This window comes from Chiloscyllium plagiosum, chromosome 9 (assembly GCF_004010195.1).
Source record: "Chiloscyllium plagiosum isolate BGI_BamShark_2017 chromosome 9, ASM401019v2, whole genome shotgun sequence".
Lineage (NCBI taxonomy): Eukaryota > Metazoa > Chordata > Chondrichthyes > Orectolobiformes > Hemiscylliidae > Chiloscyllium > Chiloscyllium plagiosum.
In genome coordinates this window covers 105387517-105405007 of record NC_057718.1, presented here as the reverse complement: position 1 = coordinate 105405007, position 17491 = coordinate 105387517, and the positions used below count along the sequence as shown (strand labels likewise).

General features: G+C 39.0%; 1 protein-coding gene across 5 annotated transcripts in view; it reads right to left on the bottom strand.

The window, feature by feature from the left end:
* Window positions 1-17491, bottom strand: part of LOC122553140 (WD repeat containing planar cell polarity effector) — a 134053-nt gene that overhangs the window by 55790 nt on the left and 60772 nt on the right. For all 5 annotated transcript variants that reach the window (XM_043696719.1, XM_043696716.1, XM_043696721.1 and 2 more), the window contains 3 exons: window positions 11880-12071; window positions 5576-6185; window positions 1219-1407 (listed from right to left, as the gene is read on the bottom strand). In XM_043696719.1, the coding sequence (XP_043552654.1) occupies window positions 1219-1407; window positions 5576-6185; window positions 11880-12071 (991 nt within the window). The remainder of the gene's footprint in view (window positions 1-1218; window positions 1408-5575; window positions 6186-11879; window positions 12072-17491) is intronic.

The following is a 17491-nucleotide window of genomic DNA, read 5'->3' as shown; positions in this document are numbered from 1 at the left end:
CCTGTGGAGACTGTGAACAGCACAAAATTTCTTGGCACCCACCTGGTGGAGAGTCTCACCTGATCCTTCAACACCAGCTCCATAGCCAAGAAAGCCCAGCAATGTCTCCACTTTCTGCGCAGGCTGAGGAAAGCCCACCTCCCACACCCCCATCCTCACCACATTCTACAGAGCGTTCATTGAGAGTAACCTGAGCAGCTGCAATCCTGTGAAGTGCTTTTGGAAATTTTACTACATGTAAAACATTATACACTACAACTTGAAGAGCTCTTAGTAGTAGTGTTCATACTTCTGAGCCAGAAGGCCCAGGTTCAAGTCCTGTTTGCCTGAGGTGTATATAACATCGCTGACAGTTTAATAAAAAACAAACTGTTATTTCTGTAGCTTATTTATTTAGCAAATGTAAATTCCCTGAGTCAAGTGATTTACTCCTCATTTGCTGAGTTTAAGGTTTGTGATTTTGTCTGTAAAGCGGATACTCTTCGGTAATTTGCAGAATCATCCTTCCCTCCACAAGTTCATAAAGTGTTTATCCCAATGCCCCACTGGTGGAAGTTGACTGAGCAGGGGTCTGGGCTTGTCTTAATCCTATTTAGCAAGGCCCCCTCTCATTATGCAAGTTCAAAGCCTGCCATTTGCCAGAGAGTGTTTGTCATAAGGTACTTGTTAATGACTTGCTGTATTTTCCATTCGTTGATCCAAAGCACATTAGCTGTGAGATCTTGTTCAGGAACATCGCTCCATACTGGTTCCCAAGATCGAATGTGGATGTAGATCATCTTGGAGTGGATAAGTGAAGTGAAGCATAGATAGTTTCAACCAGCTTGTGAGATATGTGGGAGAGTGATGTCTACAAGGTCAGGAAACTGGAAGGGGCATTGAGCACAGCAACCAATCATAATGCATGCATGTGTGATGACTGATGAGAGATTGTGCACAATGCTCTTTTGTGGAGTCTGATAGGGTGTGGAGGTCTGGAGAATTGTGGCGGCAGCAGCAGCACCCTACAATGATTCAGCAAGTTTGGTTTAGTTAGATTGTTGCTGAGCTCACATCAAATGAATCTATTGGCATGAATGAGTTTCAAGCCTCTGCTTTAATAATTAAAAGACTCCTATTCAGTAGCTATTAAAGCCTTCTGGCATGCAAAAAGGAAGTCAACAGATTTAAACAACTCGAGATCACCATGGCTAAAGTAAGATTTTGAACATATCCTACCTTCTCTTTCTGGTGAAAGTTTTTGTTTAAGGAGGTAATCCACAAGGGCAATGAGGCAAGTGTAGCACTGGGAGCCCACAGTGTTCCAGTTCATGCCATACAAAATATGAATAGCCTCATCGATTTGTTCATAACGAATATACTGATGGATGAGTTCAGTGGGTCTCAGCTTTCCTCTAAATATGATACCTGTCATAAGAAGAAAATGTACATGTGAAGTAAGAAAAGTTATAGAACAAATTTGGGTTATTATAAAGGTTTCAGTTTGATGCTAATTTGAGGTAAAGCACCAAATTAAATACTACAGGACCAGGCAATCATGTCAGTCACTAATCTCTTGACAACTAGGTCATGAACAAAAGGGGTTAATTATTTAGATGTTGATGGATGCTGAGCAATCATTTGATCTTAGTAACAAGGAGTGACTAATCAGCACATTGTGTAATCTTGTAACTATGGAGGAAGAGCAGTATTCACTGGCACTTGTGGTCTTGTGACTTGTAACAAGGCAATGTTATGGCCGGGGGTGGTGGGGTAGTGCAGAAGAAAGTTGTCATTACGTTTTTAGAATGTTTAAGACAATTGGATACCAGGAATCAGTAAAAGTGAGAGACATTAATTGCAGATGTCAATACTCTTCCATCTGGGTGCTTGACCTCTTGTGGGTGGTGAGCTTCCAAATGACCTACACAGGAGAATGAAGTGACAGACAACTCATTGCCTAATTGATTTAAGAACAGTGCTTAGGGAAGCAGTCCAATTAAAATTACAAGCTGGCAATTAGCAGCTAGAGCTCCAAATCCCCTCTCTCAGCCTGCTGGCAATAAAAGTAAAATGAAATGTGCTTGCAATATGAAGTAAAATCTGCAGATTTCTGGGAAGCAGGCATGAGTCAAACCACAAGGGACAGTGAGAAAGCTTTGCAGGTTCCAAGAAAAAGCAGTATGCCTCACAGGTAACCAGGTAATTTACCATTTTTCTAATGGGCAGCATCTTAAAATGGATCAAACAGGCAATTATAATTAATGGAATGCTTCAGAACACAATACAGCTGCCCATAATAGCCTTTGGCAAGGTAAAAGGGGAATACTGTGATAAAAAGTTAACTTTAAAAAATTGAGTTCAAAAGAAGTAATGAAAGACAATACTGCAATACATTTTGTAGAGCTTGGAGTGAATCACTACCTAGCTCATTTCAAATTTTCAGTATCAAATCATATTGGTAGTAAAAAAGCTGCACCCAATCTGATGGTGTTCATCGATATTGTGACATCATGTCGTGTGTGCAGAAAACTACCTTATTCTACAGTTATTAAAAATACTTTTAACATTATACTTGGGGGCCATCCAATATGGAATGATTTGAGATGGGCTTGTTATTTGCTTGTTCACCACCCCTTCTCAATTCTGCCCTTTGAAAGCTGAATTCCAGAAGACCATGCTGGCTTGCTTCTTACAATTGAGGGTGTCATATCACAGCATGCAAAGAATTCAAGCATTAACTCTGTAAATCAATCTAACTGAAAGTTGGCATGTGAAACCTCATGTCTCTACCAGAGTGTACAGACAGGCAAGTACTTGTATGAATTTGTTCTTTAGCAGTCCAAATGCCAGAGTAATAAATTCTTATACTGAGCACGCTATTACAATACTGAAACAGGCCACTCATCCTAAAAACTTCTACCAATATTTATCCACCACTGGAGCAAATGCTTCTAATAACATTATTCCTCATTTTGTTTCAAAATCTCTCATTGACCAATCCAATCTTACACTGTTCCTGTCTGTCGAACTAAGCAGGTTTGTGTGAACTGCCAATTCTCTGGAGTTGGTGATAGCCTGAGTACAGTCAGCATGAACATCATGCATCAAATGGCCTCCTCTGGTTGCAAGCCATATTTGAATCATATAGGAGAAACTTGTAATAACTCCATAAGGGCTGGTATCCTGTCACCAAATCATCCTTTATTTGCATGTGGAAATTCCTTGACACTGATCCAGCTCCCTCAGTGCCCTGATGTCTGACATTGCTATATTTTTTCTCTCTTTTCCCCCACACCACTGCCTGAAAGTGGTAGTGCTTATTTTCCCTCAGCACCCATGTCGTGTTTGTGCAGGTGTCGGACACAGTGAAAAACAAGGAGTGTGTTCATCTTTATTTATATTCCACCACCAGGAAGAAAGGAATCACCCGAGTGGCCAGTGACAAGCAGTACCCTTCTTAAAGGCAATGCTGGGTGATCAAACAGATAAGGGGAGGGGAGGGCAGGGATTAAATCAAAATAGAGTTGGAGGGGGACATTTGTATTTATTTATTTTTTTCCTTTTGCAGTGGAAACAGGCCTAGGTGTGGGTGGGCCTAGGCAGTAGTAGTTACAGCAGGCCCCAGGTGTAGGTAGGCCCAGGCAGCAGCAACAGTGAGGGAAGGTCCAGGCTCCAGTAGTAGGAGCAGGCCCAAGCTGTAGCAGCAGCGGTGATTGTAATAAGCTGCCTGCGCAGCTGAACACAGCTTCAAATAAGCAAAAAAAAAGAAAAGCCAGAAAACAAACAAACAAATAATCTCAATAAACAATAAAAGGAAAAAAAACCAAAGAACTTCAAAATAAACTCCTCCTTAATGCAAGGACACAGAATCAGTCTCCTCTCCTCTTCTAACACAGGGAAAAGAGCAGAGTCCTTCATTCCCACACTGATCCAGCTCCCTCAGAGTTTAAATAGAGCACTATTAAACACTGAACTCATGGCAGTACAACTTGCAATCCACACAAATGGCAGCAGTGGGATTCAAACCCACGCATCCTTAGAGACTGGAGCCGCTTGGCCACGCTACCAGGGTGCAATGGCTGGAAATTGAACCCGGATCAACTGCATGGAAGGCAGCAACGCTTGCCAGTATACCACCATCACGACATTCCTATTTTTTTTAGAGTTAACGAGATATCTGACATTGCTATTCTTTTTTTTTCTCTTTTTTTCCCCTTTATTTAACCCCCACACTACCGCCTAACTGCGGTAGTGCTTCATTCCTGTTTATATCTGTCTGACAGGGCTCCCAGATTGGACTATATTAACAGCCCCAATCAGGGAATACGTGTGAGGTCCACCTGGCTGACTTCATTATAATCAAGTTAAACTTTAAAAAATGTTGGAGAGAAATATCTAACTTTGTGTTTTAATAAATTAGTAGGACTAGTAAACAAGTGGATTATTCTTTCGTTTTGAAACACATCATACCTAATCACTTCTGTGACATAAAAGTTTCAGGGAAATCCGTAGTCAATTTTTCATAAATTTGACTAACTTATTGAAAAATTGATAATCCATTCCTGATCATGACATTATAAATTGGACATTTTACACACTTATTAAACTGCTTTAATTTCTTTCCACATGTACTATATTACGACTGAACCATTTAATTCTTTTCGCAAGTTATTAAAAATATGTATTATACAATGGCCTAGATTTTGAGATGATAATGACAGCAAAAACAATCAGTATTTACCATAATCAAATCATTGAAACTGAAATTTCTAGAGTCTGTGGAATTTGGAAAATGGAAAACTGGAAGTTTTTGGAAGCTGTCAGTGATTGTAACCTTGCCCAGAATGTATGTTGTGAAGTCCTCCACAGTAAACAAACATTGAATTAACCAGACTTTCACTCATTATATTTGTCTGGCTGTAAAAACCTTTGAAAAATGTATAGTTTTTTGAATCATGTTAAATGAGATTTTAATCATGTACTGACTTAAAATTTACTACAAAAAATCCTTACTGGCCCTGAAAAAACAATTTTATATTTGAGGAATGTTAAATATCATTACTATATTTTTTAAAAGGGCCTTTCATTTCAAATATATCATTTTCGTCTTAATCCAATTATAAGCATTTATTTCACTATTTGAAAACATAAATTAAGAGCAAAAGAATTCAACTTTATGGATTCCTGAATGTGAGAATAATTCTATTTAATTTGCTTCTTACTCTGCTGGTTGACATTACGACTACTAATGTCTGGAGAACCCTCTGACTTGGTGCCAGATTCAAAACTATTAGCAAAAAAGAAGAAATAGACATCCAAGGTACCTAAAGCAATGTGGGCAGCTTTCTACAAGACTAGCAGTGATTGTTGTTGCTTTGCCATTGACTGTGAAACCAAGGCCATTGTGTACAAGTATATTTCACAAGTGGATGTGAAGATGCCAGTTAATCGAGGATATGATATGGATCACAGATTTGAAATTTAAACAAATAAATTAAAAGAAACTGAAGAACTTTATAAACTATTTATGCACTTCATAATAAAATATTACAAAGGACTGAACAAATATACTGAAAAGTAGCAGAGAGCTTACCTAGTTTCAAACAAAGTACTCCAACAGGCCCTTTATCAAATCTCAGAAACATGCGATCATGTAAATCGAGGCTGTCACTACTTGAAGGAATGACCTGGGAAACTGTCCACTGAATCTGTGCCAATCTACTTGTTATAGCAAAATGCTGGTTGAGTTGAAGTTTGGTCACAGGGTTTATGTCCTCTGTTAACAACTGCATCTTCATTGGTGACAGTGCCATGTCATAACACTGAATTTCACCTTGATAGCTGCTCACCATAATTAGTGCACCATCAGGGTGCCATGCTATCAAAGAAGGCAAAAGATCAGCTTGAGCTAGTAAAGTTACCCTGCGATGAGCATCATATAAAATCAGTGAAGAATCCTCACAACCTAAAACAAGCTTGTCTTCTATAATATTTCTGCTGCAGCAAATGGCTTTGGATCTCAATGGGATGCTAATGACTGCCACGCGCTGTAATTTATTCCGAGTACACTCATAGATGCAGCTGTCTGCCATTGGCTCTTTGTCTTGGCCGACAAAGCATTCTACTGTGTGGACCTGATATGGCTGATTAATACTGAAACCAGCATCAAGTGGATCACCTTCTGTGCGGATGAAGCTTAAAATCTGAAAAGAAAGAGAAACAGTACACAAATTAAACACAATGAATAGTTAGTATCATTCTGAACAGTTGCTGCTATATTATCCCTACTTATACATTTATGAATCAGAAGACAACTTATTGGAAAATATAGTACTTGTGTTTGTAAATTAATGCGTAATATTTAAAAACATTCAGACACCAATGGCTGGATTTTCCTAATGTCATCAAAACAATCATGTGGCAGACTGTCCAACTGACCATTAATCCCACTGGCATCCAATCACATTTTTGAGAAGGATGTAATGTAAAATGTAAGGTGGCTTTACAGTGAACATCCTACTTTGAAAAGGATATGCACTGCTAGGAAGAAAATAAATCAGATTTGTGGCAGCAATTAAAAGTTTTAGCAGCTGCCAACCTGCACGTGCATGCATAAGAGCTGCAACTGAAGTTTGCAAAGCAATAATAAAAACAGCAATGTGGGCGATTGTGGGAAAGTTGGTGGGGTAAGACCTGCAAATAACAAAGTCTACAGATTCTCAGAAATAATGCTGGTAGAGGTAATGGCATGAAGAAAATGGTTCTAGTAGCCAAGGAGTCATTTGCTAGGGAGCCTGGAGGTTTGTGGCATTGACTGTTTCTACTTCAACAAAAAGGGCTATTTTGTGCTAGAAAGATAGAATATTGCTGAAAGCATTACTCCTCCTCTCACCACGTCCAGCAGCATATAATGTAAAAGAAAGAACAATGTGTAGCAAGCACTAGAGCCCCCTCCATCCCACCTCTTCCATGCATTCATCTCCTGTTATATCATTCAACTTTCACATTTTCTGTAAAATTAAGTACAAGGTGAAGAGACAATTCCATTGCCTGCAGCTAATATCGCCTCCTTGTACTGGAATATTATTGGATAGCTCGCCCAAAGACATGTACCCCAAATATGGGAAACAAATGCCACATGTTAAATTCTTTTATGGCATGCCTCGATCTTTGTGTTCTTTGCAAGGGAAAGACCGACACACATTCCAACATGGAGGAAAAGTTGCTTCAGATCTCTCAATGGACATTCAGAGAAGGTTCTGCAACTTAGAAACAGACTCAGTGGCAAGATTGGAGGACAGCTGTCAGATTCAGGTTGGAAATGGAACTGGCCACATCCAGAGCTTGTTCTTTCTGTAGAAAATCTCAAGACTCAAAAGGCATTATGTTATTGCTTAGTCACACCTTAAGTCAGAAAGCACCTTCTTGAAATTAATGCTTTTTTTGAGCCTCAAGTGCTGAACATTACAAGTAACCTGACACAAGTCCAGGGTGATGCTTCCTCCACCAGATTCCCCCACTTTGTCCTGCACATCATTTAAACACCAGCTCAAACTGGGGACAGATTGCTACTGAAACAGTGAAAATCTCTGGGTCAATCATGCTGGATCTATAAATACCATTTTTGTCTGGATAGATTACAGTTTAAATCTACATCTATTGATGAAGTTAATAGGGTGACTTTACCCTGCCCTTTGGGAATCCAGTTACCTGGATGAAGATAATGGCTACCTCTTGATTTATTTGATTCTTGTAGATAAGAGTACATTTACAAACACCTTGAGGGCAGCATTCATGACATATTTAATGTAATGATAACTGTCAGCTAACTAATATGACAAAGACAAAATGGAAATTACATCACAGGTACTGGCTGTGGCCCCCACCAGGACACCCTGTTGTCTGTCCTCCATACATGCCCTTAATTATTATGACCCCCAGCTGTTTTCATATCCCTTTATTGCTTTTTTCTTCATCCATTTATTTAATCTATTCTTAAATGTTAAAATGGGACAAACTTATTATCATAGTATCATGGACTCATAGATTAGTAAGGCCATTCAGCCTGTCAAGTCTGTCTCAGCTGTTTGCAAGAGAAATGTAGCTAATTATCTTTTAAGGGCAACTTAAAATGTGCAGTAATGGCTGATACCATGATTAACAGCTTTACCAAATCATTACATAATTTCCTGTTCTAATTAAAATAGTCCAATTTTTAAATACTTTTCTCTGTATTTATGCTTGCTCACACCAGGCAGCATTTAAATGAATCTATCCTGAGCTGTTTTTTTTGCCTCAACATCTTTCTTATTGTGTAGATCCAAAACTGGACACTTTGCTCCAACTGTAGTCTAAATAAGGTTGTGTACATTCAATATTACATCACAATTGCTGTACTTTATGCTTCCTGCCATAATCTCTAACATTCTTCTTATCCTCTTGAGATGTTGCCTTTAAACATCTTAGGAAGCTTAAACTCCAAATCCCATTCAAAGCAGCTTCAATTTTCTTTTATAAACTAAACATGGTACCCCTTTCTCTTGGATTCAGGGCAAGGCAGTCACTGACATAAATCTCCAGACTCTCTGGCTGTAATAGTCAAAGGTAAATTAATTTACAGTTCAGCCCTGGGCATTGGTTACCTAGTTAATACATTTAGGTACTGCAAACTGAGAGATTCAGATGATATCCTCTATAGCAGAGGAGACATTAGCAAACATATTAAGAGCTGTGGAAATATTGAGAAGCAATAGCCAAAGTACATCTTGATGGTAAAGCAAGTAGCAAGTCCTGATCCAGGAGGGTATCATCATTTGCTGGCCCTCAATTTAAATATGATGTCTCCTCAAGATTGGGAATTTTTTTCATTGATGGGTCTTTATCAGTCCTTCAAGTACACTTCAATGGCTCTGAAAAGACCAGTCCGACTAGATATTACTAGCAGGGTAAGCATTGGAGGTAGTGAGTGTGTTAAAAAGACATTGGGGCTCTATTGCAACACAGCATTTTCTTTATTCATGAGACCTCTTCCCATTAGTCTAGTTGATGTAGTTTATATTTATTTCAGAAAAGCATTTGACAAGGTCCCATATGAGGGTCTGATAAAGAAGGTAAAAACATATGGGATCCAGGGAAACTTCGCAAGTTGCATCCAAAATTAGCTTAGCAACAGGAGATAAAGGATGGTGGTAGAAGGCTGTTTCTGTGACTGGAGGCCAGTTTCCAGTGGCATAACATAGGGATATATATAATGGGGGTGGAGTGGGGGGGGTGAAAGTAAGTTTATGGATGACACCAAGATTCACCAGGTACATGATAATAGGAAGAAAGTCTTAGGCTATAGGAGAATATGAGTGGCAGATGGAATTTAACCTTGACAAATGTGAGGTAATGCACTTTAGAAGAAAGAACAAGACGGGGGAGTACTCAATGATGACAAGTGATGAGATAGCTCATGGCGCAATGATTAGCACTGCTGCCTCACAGCACGAGGGACACGGGTTTGATTCCAGCCTTGTGCAACTTCCAATGTAGAGTCTGCACGTTCTCCCCATCTGCTTGGATTTCCTCTAGGCACTCCCACTGTTCAAAGATGTGCAGTTTAGATGGATTGGCCATGCTAAATATTGCCCTATAGTCTCCAGGGATGTACAGGCAAGGTGGTTTAGCTAATGGTTAGCTAAGGACACCTCATGAACTTTAAAGAAAATACTTGGATGAGAACTTGAAATGTCTTAACATTCAAGGCTCTGGGGAAAGTGTGGGAAAGTGGGACTACAGTACATTTGGAATAGTTTTTGTTGCAGCAGACCTGATGGGCTGAAGGGCATCTTCAGTAAAGTCTGAATTTATGGTTAGGATTGATCCCAAATTGAGCAGGATGCATGGTAAAGCGATTTAAACTTTTATTTGAAGTAGTGGCACTGCTGAGACATCACAGGTGAGGAAATGCTAGGATAACTGGGCCCATGTCAGCAAGGGGGTTAGAAGGGAAATAGTAGAAAAGAGTGTGGGGAAGATGAAGAAAGTAAAAGTAAAAAGTAATTGCACCTCCACCTTCTCAAGAGCAACTAGAGATGATCAACAAATGGGCTGGCCAGCGACACCCACATCCCAGGAATTATAAAAACAGACTAAAAGGTGGATGGTGAGGATCTAAAAGGAGGAAGAGAAGAAAGAAGAGAGGAACTTGTGTGCAATGGAAGACAATATAAGATTTGAGTTTTGTGGTTCTAATGCCCAAGATTCTGATGCATGCTACATGTATTGTGCTGGTCACTGTCTCCTGGAAATCACAAAAGGCCTTCAAAAAGATTCAATTCTGCTTTAAAACTGTGCATAGTCCTTTTGAAGACAAACACAACATTTGCTTCACATGGCCATTTATTGTTAAGTGGCTGGAATTGCTTAGATGCTCCCTTCATCTTCTGTCAGCAGCCCTTAAAAGTGAAAATCTTATTGTAAGTATTAAAATTAGGTTAACGCGAGAGGCCCCTGTGGGGACAATGCTTTTTATAAATCAGCTGTTGGCAGGTCCTGCTGTGTCCAGCTATACGCTTGAAAATCTACACCATTATTAAAAACATATATTGGTTGTCTTAAATTTTTTTTACCTTTACAAATTAACTTTCTGCAAAAAACTATTAAAATCTCTAAGCAGGGCTTAATCTTCAGTAGTGTGATAAACAACAGAACAACTTCAACATTTTAAAGCAAATTTTTATCATAGAACTGTTTATTACGGAGTGATTTAGAATTTAAAAGTAACTGCATAAAAGTGTTGAGAAAGCAGTTACTGATTCATATATCAGTCTAAGCCTCAAATTGTTTCATCTCCCTTATTGTTAAAGAAGGGAATGAGAAAGGAAGTAAGAGTGAAAACAATTGCGGTAAAACAAATGCCTATAGCAAGGCAAGTGTTGATTGAAAGAATGCAGCTTCAACAAATATCTGTGCAAAACCATTTAAAATATATCTACATTAAGAGCAGAATACTGGGATGTCACTGGTTCTGATTCACGTTGTTTCAAAGAAAGGACAATATGATTGATTATATTCTTTCAATGGAGTAATTACCATTAATGCTGTCTCTTAAAAAAAATCCAATAAAATGAAGCATGTCAAATTGCAATGTTTAAGAAATAGCCTGTAAGTGTTTCAATTTTATACATCCTTTGCATGGCCACTGCAAGAAAGTCCATGAAATCATAAACTGAAGCAAATAACAAGCTTCAAATGGAACACTCTGAGGAGAAAATTGGCTTAACTTGCAAGTTGAAAATGAACAAAGAAAATGTATAAGTCAGATTGCTATGATTGAAGTTTCTGAAGAAAAACTGAGACTTGATTTACTTCATGGTGTGATAACTAAAGTAGCTAGTTTTCTCAAAGTTGCAGACAAAAATCACAAACATCACCTTAATTAGAGGTGAACAGCAAATCCATTTCATATTTTAATAATATTGTACATGCATCAGAGTTGCAAACAGAACTTTACTTGCAATTTCTTCTACATGTAATATAAAACAGAATTAAATAAATACAAAGTCCTGAGTTAGGAAAGGAAGCAGATTCATATCTGTTGAACTCCATTCCTAATGATGCATGTTGCAAATGGAGAGATAAGTCCTAATTAGTCTGATGGCCCCAACATAAAATTGGGCAAATGAGTATTAGCTTATAAAATGGAATGTGCACCTAACACTCAGCTACAGGGGTTTCAGTCAGGCAACTAGAGTAGGGATGAAAATAAAGAAAAAGTTAGGAAATTTCCCAATGTACCCTGCATAAAAGGCCTTAACAAATAGTATAATTGACTCGGTAAAATGGGGAAACAAAGATCACATAATATAAATTATGTTCAATTCAGTGTAATTCTGGGTAATGAAATATTTTACCTCAATTCGGCCATTTGTGCAACTCAACAACACCATATTAGCTCTGTCGCTTTCACTAGATATTGGAGACCAAGGCCAGGCATCCCCATGAACTGTTTTCCACCAGCAGATCACCATATCCTGTATGTAATTAATGGCTAAGCAACGTTCTACCCTTCGTCCTGTAGGGCCTGGTAAATTGATGTAAGAAATCTATAAAGAAACAGAACTGTCATGTTAAAACCACTGGATTGTACTGAAATAGTCTGCATAATAAAATGGTTCCTGATTTCACTTTGCTTCAATATAATTAATCTTATTTTACTAGCTATCTAACCCATGAGCTGGGTCTTGTGATTAGGTTGGTAGTGTTCCTGCCTCTGAGCCAGAAGATCTGGGTTCAAGTCCCACTCCAGGACTTGATGGCTGAGGAAGGTGTGTTCATAACATTGTCAAACTGGCTGAGCAGCAACCCGTAGATCCTTCCCACCATGACCAATGGTATGGAGTTAAGGGGAGGTATTCCTGCTCTGCCAAGTGATAGAAAGAAAGTGAAACCTCTCACATTACTATCCATAGCTCTCAGCTACAAAAGGCACGGCAAGGTATATGTTGCCACAGCAACTTGGACTCTTTGGGGACCTAGTTGGCTGAGTTGACTGGCAGCTGTTGTGAATCAGATTAATGCTAACAGCACGGGGTTTGATCCCCTTTCCCTAACCCTACTTTGCCCTACCCCTGGTGATTGCAGCACTGTGGGTTGGCCCTGCGCTTGGGCAGAGAACTCAAGAAGAAGATTCCAGATAAAAGAAAAGAGGATAATGTATAAAAAACTTTAAATCTCCATTGTTAGGGAAGCATATGGTAGCTGTACTGAATTGGCAAGTGTTCTGATATTACAATATAGTGACAGAATTAGCAGTACATTTAAAATTATAATTTTCAGTTTTTCTCCTGTACTCCTATAAAAAAAGGTTGTCAGCACAACATTATTAAAATACAAAAATTGTATCATCTACATGTCATATAAGAAATTGTGCTGTAACCTACCTAAGGAATTAATAGAGTTTGATAGCAAGAAGAAATACAATTTTGCTATTTCTGGTCAGCAATAATCAAACCATTTTCTGAGGATTAGCCATACAGCTAAGCTCACTGGACCAGCCACTCATGAAGGGCAGGGGTTCCCCTTATCAGGAAAATGCTTCTGGAGCCAGTTTCACTATGGGATAGATTGCTTTTATATTCCTGTCTGGGAAGCAACAAAGGATCCCAGTAATGCGATAATGCCAGAGTGCGCACGGTGTTAAGAACCCGCTCCATTTATGTATTGTCGTTAGCAAATAATCACGCTCATCCAAATTGTGATCTCACCACTTGTCTCAGGCCATTATAGCAGGGTTAAGGTTGAAAATCCTTTGCTGCATTTATGCAGTTAAACAGAGGCCTTCTCTATTTGCAGTCATAATATTATTGCTCTCAAACTCCTTGAATGAACGTCAAAAAAGGTGCTACAAATTGTAGAAAAACTTCTGATGCTGTCCACCTACCCAAACTTTTCAAAGCTTTCAACTCATAAGGTTAGTTATCTAAACCTTTTTACTGTTCATTTCTTACATAGATTTTATCCCAATTGCTTGAATTTTCTCGACACAATAAATGTTCATTTTGCTTTCCACCTATCAGTCACAAGAAGGATTAGCATGATTGCATCTCCATAAACTACCAATTAGTCAAGTCCAAAAATGCATTAACATTCTCCAGTTTAAAAGTATAGGTTTAATTACTAAAAATGTGAAAAGTCATTATATCAAGACAACTTTGACAAAATATTACGCACAGTTTTACTCTTTATTTAAGTTCCTAAATGGTTAGAGTATAAAAATTGTTTTTTTATTACACAATATGAGCAAAGAAGTAATTCTAAACCTGGCAACATTTGTATCCAAGGAACTAATAAAAAAACTCTCTCTGCCCTTGGATTGCTTCAGGTCAGTTATGCTGTTTGTTCAACATCTAGCATTGGCAGAGCATCAATTTCTCCCAATTATATACTGGCAAGTTGAAGCCACCTTGACTCTGCCATCTCAGTTCATCTGCTGCTGAAACCCTCATTCTTGCTTTTGACTTACAGTCACAGAATTAGAGCTTCATAGAATGGAAAATGGCTCTTCGACCCATCGTGTCCATGATAGTCATCATGCCACTACCTATCCTAATTCCATTCCAGCACTTGGCCTTATATGGTTTGGCTCTTCTAAAGTTCATCAAAATATTTTTGAAATGTTGTGATGGTCCGTACTTCTAGCACCCTTTCAGGTATGAGTTCTAGATACCCATTACCCCCAGATGACAAAATTCTTCCTTAAATCCCCTCTAAACCTCCTGCCCTTTACCTCAAATTTATGCCCCCAATTGTTCAGCCATCTACTGAAAGGAAAGGTTTATTCCTATCATTCTGTACACTTCAATCAGGTCCTGCTCAAACTTTATTGCTCTAAGGAGAACAATCTCAGCCTATCTAGTCTCTCCTCATCACTCCAACACAGGCAACATCCAGGGAATCTCTTCTACACTAACCTTTGTGTAATTATATCCTTCCTATAGTGTGGTGACCAAACTGCACACAATACTTCAGCTGGAGCTTAACTAACGTCATATGCAGCTTCTTCATAACCTCCTTGCTCTTGTATTTAGTACCTTGACTAATAAAAGCAAATATCCGATATGCCTCCTTCACCACTTTATCCACCCATCCTGTTGCCTTCAAGGACTTGATTCACTGGACTTCCTAGAGCCCCATCATTTATCATGTACTCCCTCGTCTTGTTAGTCCTCCCAAAATGCATCACCTCTCACTTTTCAGGATTAAAATTGATTCGCTATTGTTCAGCCCATCTGACCAGTCCATCTGCACTGTAGCTTAAAGCTTTCCCTCTCACTATTTACCACACAACCAATTTTTGTATCATTTGTAAACTTACTGATTAAACCTTCTGTATTCATGTCTAGATTATTAAGGATTTTGAGATGATTTGATTTATTATTGTCACATGTTCTGAGATATACTGAAAAGTATTGTGTTGCGTGCTAACCAGACAAATCATAGCTTACATAAGTACATTAGGGTAATAGGACAGGATGCAGAATATAGTGTTAGAGCTACAGAGAAGATACAGAGAAAGATCGGCTCTAATATATGAGAGGTTCATTCATAAACCTGATTAAAAATCACACAATACCATGTTATAGTTCAACAGGGTTTATTTGAAGTACTAGCTTTCAGAGCGCCACTCCTTCATCAGGTAACTAATGGGGCAGGATCATAAGGCACAGAATTCAGAGCAGAAGATCACTGTGTCATACAATATATTGTTCAATATAATATAATTGGATGACACTGTGATCTTTTGCTATAAATTCTGTGTCTTATGATCCTGCCCCACTAGTTACCTGATAAAGGAGCAGCGCTCTGAAAGCTTGTACTTCCAAATAAACCTGTTGGACTATAACCCGATATTGTGCGATTTTTAATTTTGTCCACCCCAGTCAAACACCAGCTACTCCACATCATAAACCTGATAACAGTGGGGAAGAAGCTGTTCTTAAATTTGTTGGTACGTTTCAAACTTTTGCATCTTCTGCCTGGGAAGAGGGTGGAAGAGAGTACAACCAAAGTGGGAGTGCTCTTTGGTTATGCAGGCAGTTTTCCCGAGGCAGCAGGAAGTGTAGACAGAGTCAATGGAAGGTACACAAAAAGCATCAAGGATCCAGCACTGAACCCTGTGATACACCACAAGTCACAGAAACAATTTTCAACCATCACTCTTGCCTCTCTAAGTGAGATTAATTGCTACAGAACCTTTTTGCATTCCCTACCACTGATGTTAGACTTGAGTATTTCAATCCATCATTGGCTGTCCCTTAGGTCGCCTGGTCCCTGTGGTCCCGAATTCCCTCCCAAACCTCCAACTCTTTTTCCACTTTAAGCTGTTCTTTAAACCCATGTTTTCTACTAATTCCCTTACGGTATCAAGTTTTGATAACACCTGTGAAATGGCATGGAACATTAATGGACTTGTGTAAATTCAAGCTGCTAAGGCTGTTGGTGATAACTAATATGAAACAACATAACTGCTAATTTTTACAGAGGCCCAAGGAATTATGGTATATAGTACAGACTTGTAGACTCCCTTTCTCTCATATCCCTATGTTAGTAGTTACTCAAGAAAAAAGAGTTTGGAAAATGAACTAGATACTATACATCTCAACAAATACAAGCTGCTGTCCTGTGGTGAGTCAGTGTTTTGTGATTTCAAAGTGACTGCTCCCTTGGTAGTGTGAGACCACAGGAGGGATGTACTTTTGGAATACTGCGTTCAATTCTTGTATCCCTGCTATAGGAAAGATATTGTGAATCTTGAAACTTCAGAAAAGACTTACAAGGATGTTACCAGGTTGGAGGGTTTGAGTTATAGAGAGAGACTGAATAGACTGGGGCTATTTTACCTGGAAAATCAGAGGCTGAGGGGTGACATTATCAAAGTTTATAAAATCATGAGGGGCATGGATAGGGTGAATAGCTAAAGTCTTTTTTTTCCCCCAGGATAGGGGTGTCCAAAACTAGAGGACATGAGTTTAAGGTGAGGGGGAAATATTTAAAAGGGACCTATGGAACAACTTTTTCACACAGGTGGTTCGAGTGTGGAATGAGCTGCCGGCAAGGCGGTGGAGGTGGATAAAATTGTAACATTTAAAAGGCATCTGGATGGGTACATGAATAGGAAGGGTTGAGAGGATAATGGGCCAAAGGCTGGGGCCCGGAGTGGTGGTCTGGAGTGATCTCCCAACCTCATGATCCTCAAGGTGAAGCCCGGCGCGGTCTGGAGCCAGAGCCCGGTGTGGATTGGAAGCTAGGTGTCAATGTGGAATGGGTTGGAAGACTGCTGTTCTGGACTTGTAATTCTACAATGCTTGACATTTTATTTCTCCATTTTCAAAGATCTCGTGATTAAAGAAGCTGGATCTGGGTACCTTTGTATCTAAGATGTTGCTGTAAGTAAGCGACATATAAACTTTTCACTGTACCAGTTGAGTATATGCAACAATAAAGCTAATTCATTCATTCAAATGGGACTAGATTAATTTAAGATATCTGGTTGGCATGGACAAGTTGACCCAAAGGGTCTGTTTTCATGATGTATATCTCTATAGCTATGACTATCTTGTTGGTGAAGGAGAGATGGCACCGAAGGGTGGTGATTTTTGTTCCAGGTGTTGCTGTGCAGTGCAGGGGACTCAAGCCTGGCTACCATGCCTACGGCAGCACACTTAACAAGACGGGCTATAAAGCTGAACAATTTTTCTTTATTTTTCTGTGTTTTATCATGGTGCCCGAGAATGGTGATACTATTCAAAACATTTCACTATATTTTGTAATAAATAAATAAATAAATCAAATCAAATCAAATCAAATCTCCACAACAAAAGATCTGGAAAGCAATTTTAAAAAGATCTTATCTGAGACAATGGCCTCACAGGCACAACTAAATAGGATGTAATTTTACTGTCACTGACTGGGTGCTAACCTGGCAGGATAGAATGCCTGTCTGTTGTAAAACTAGCTTAATTTT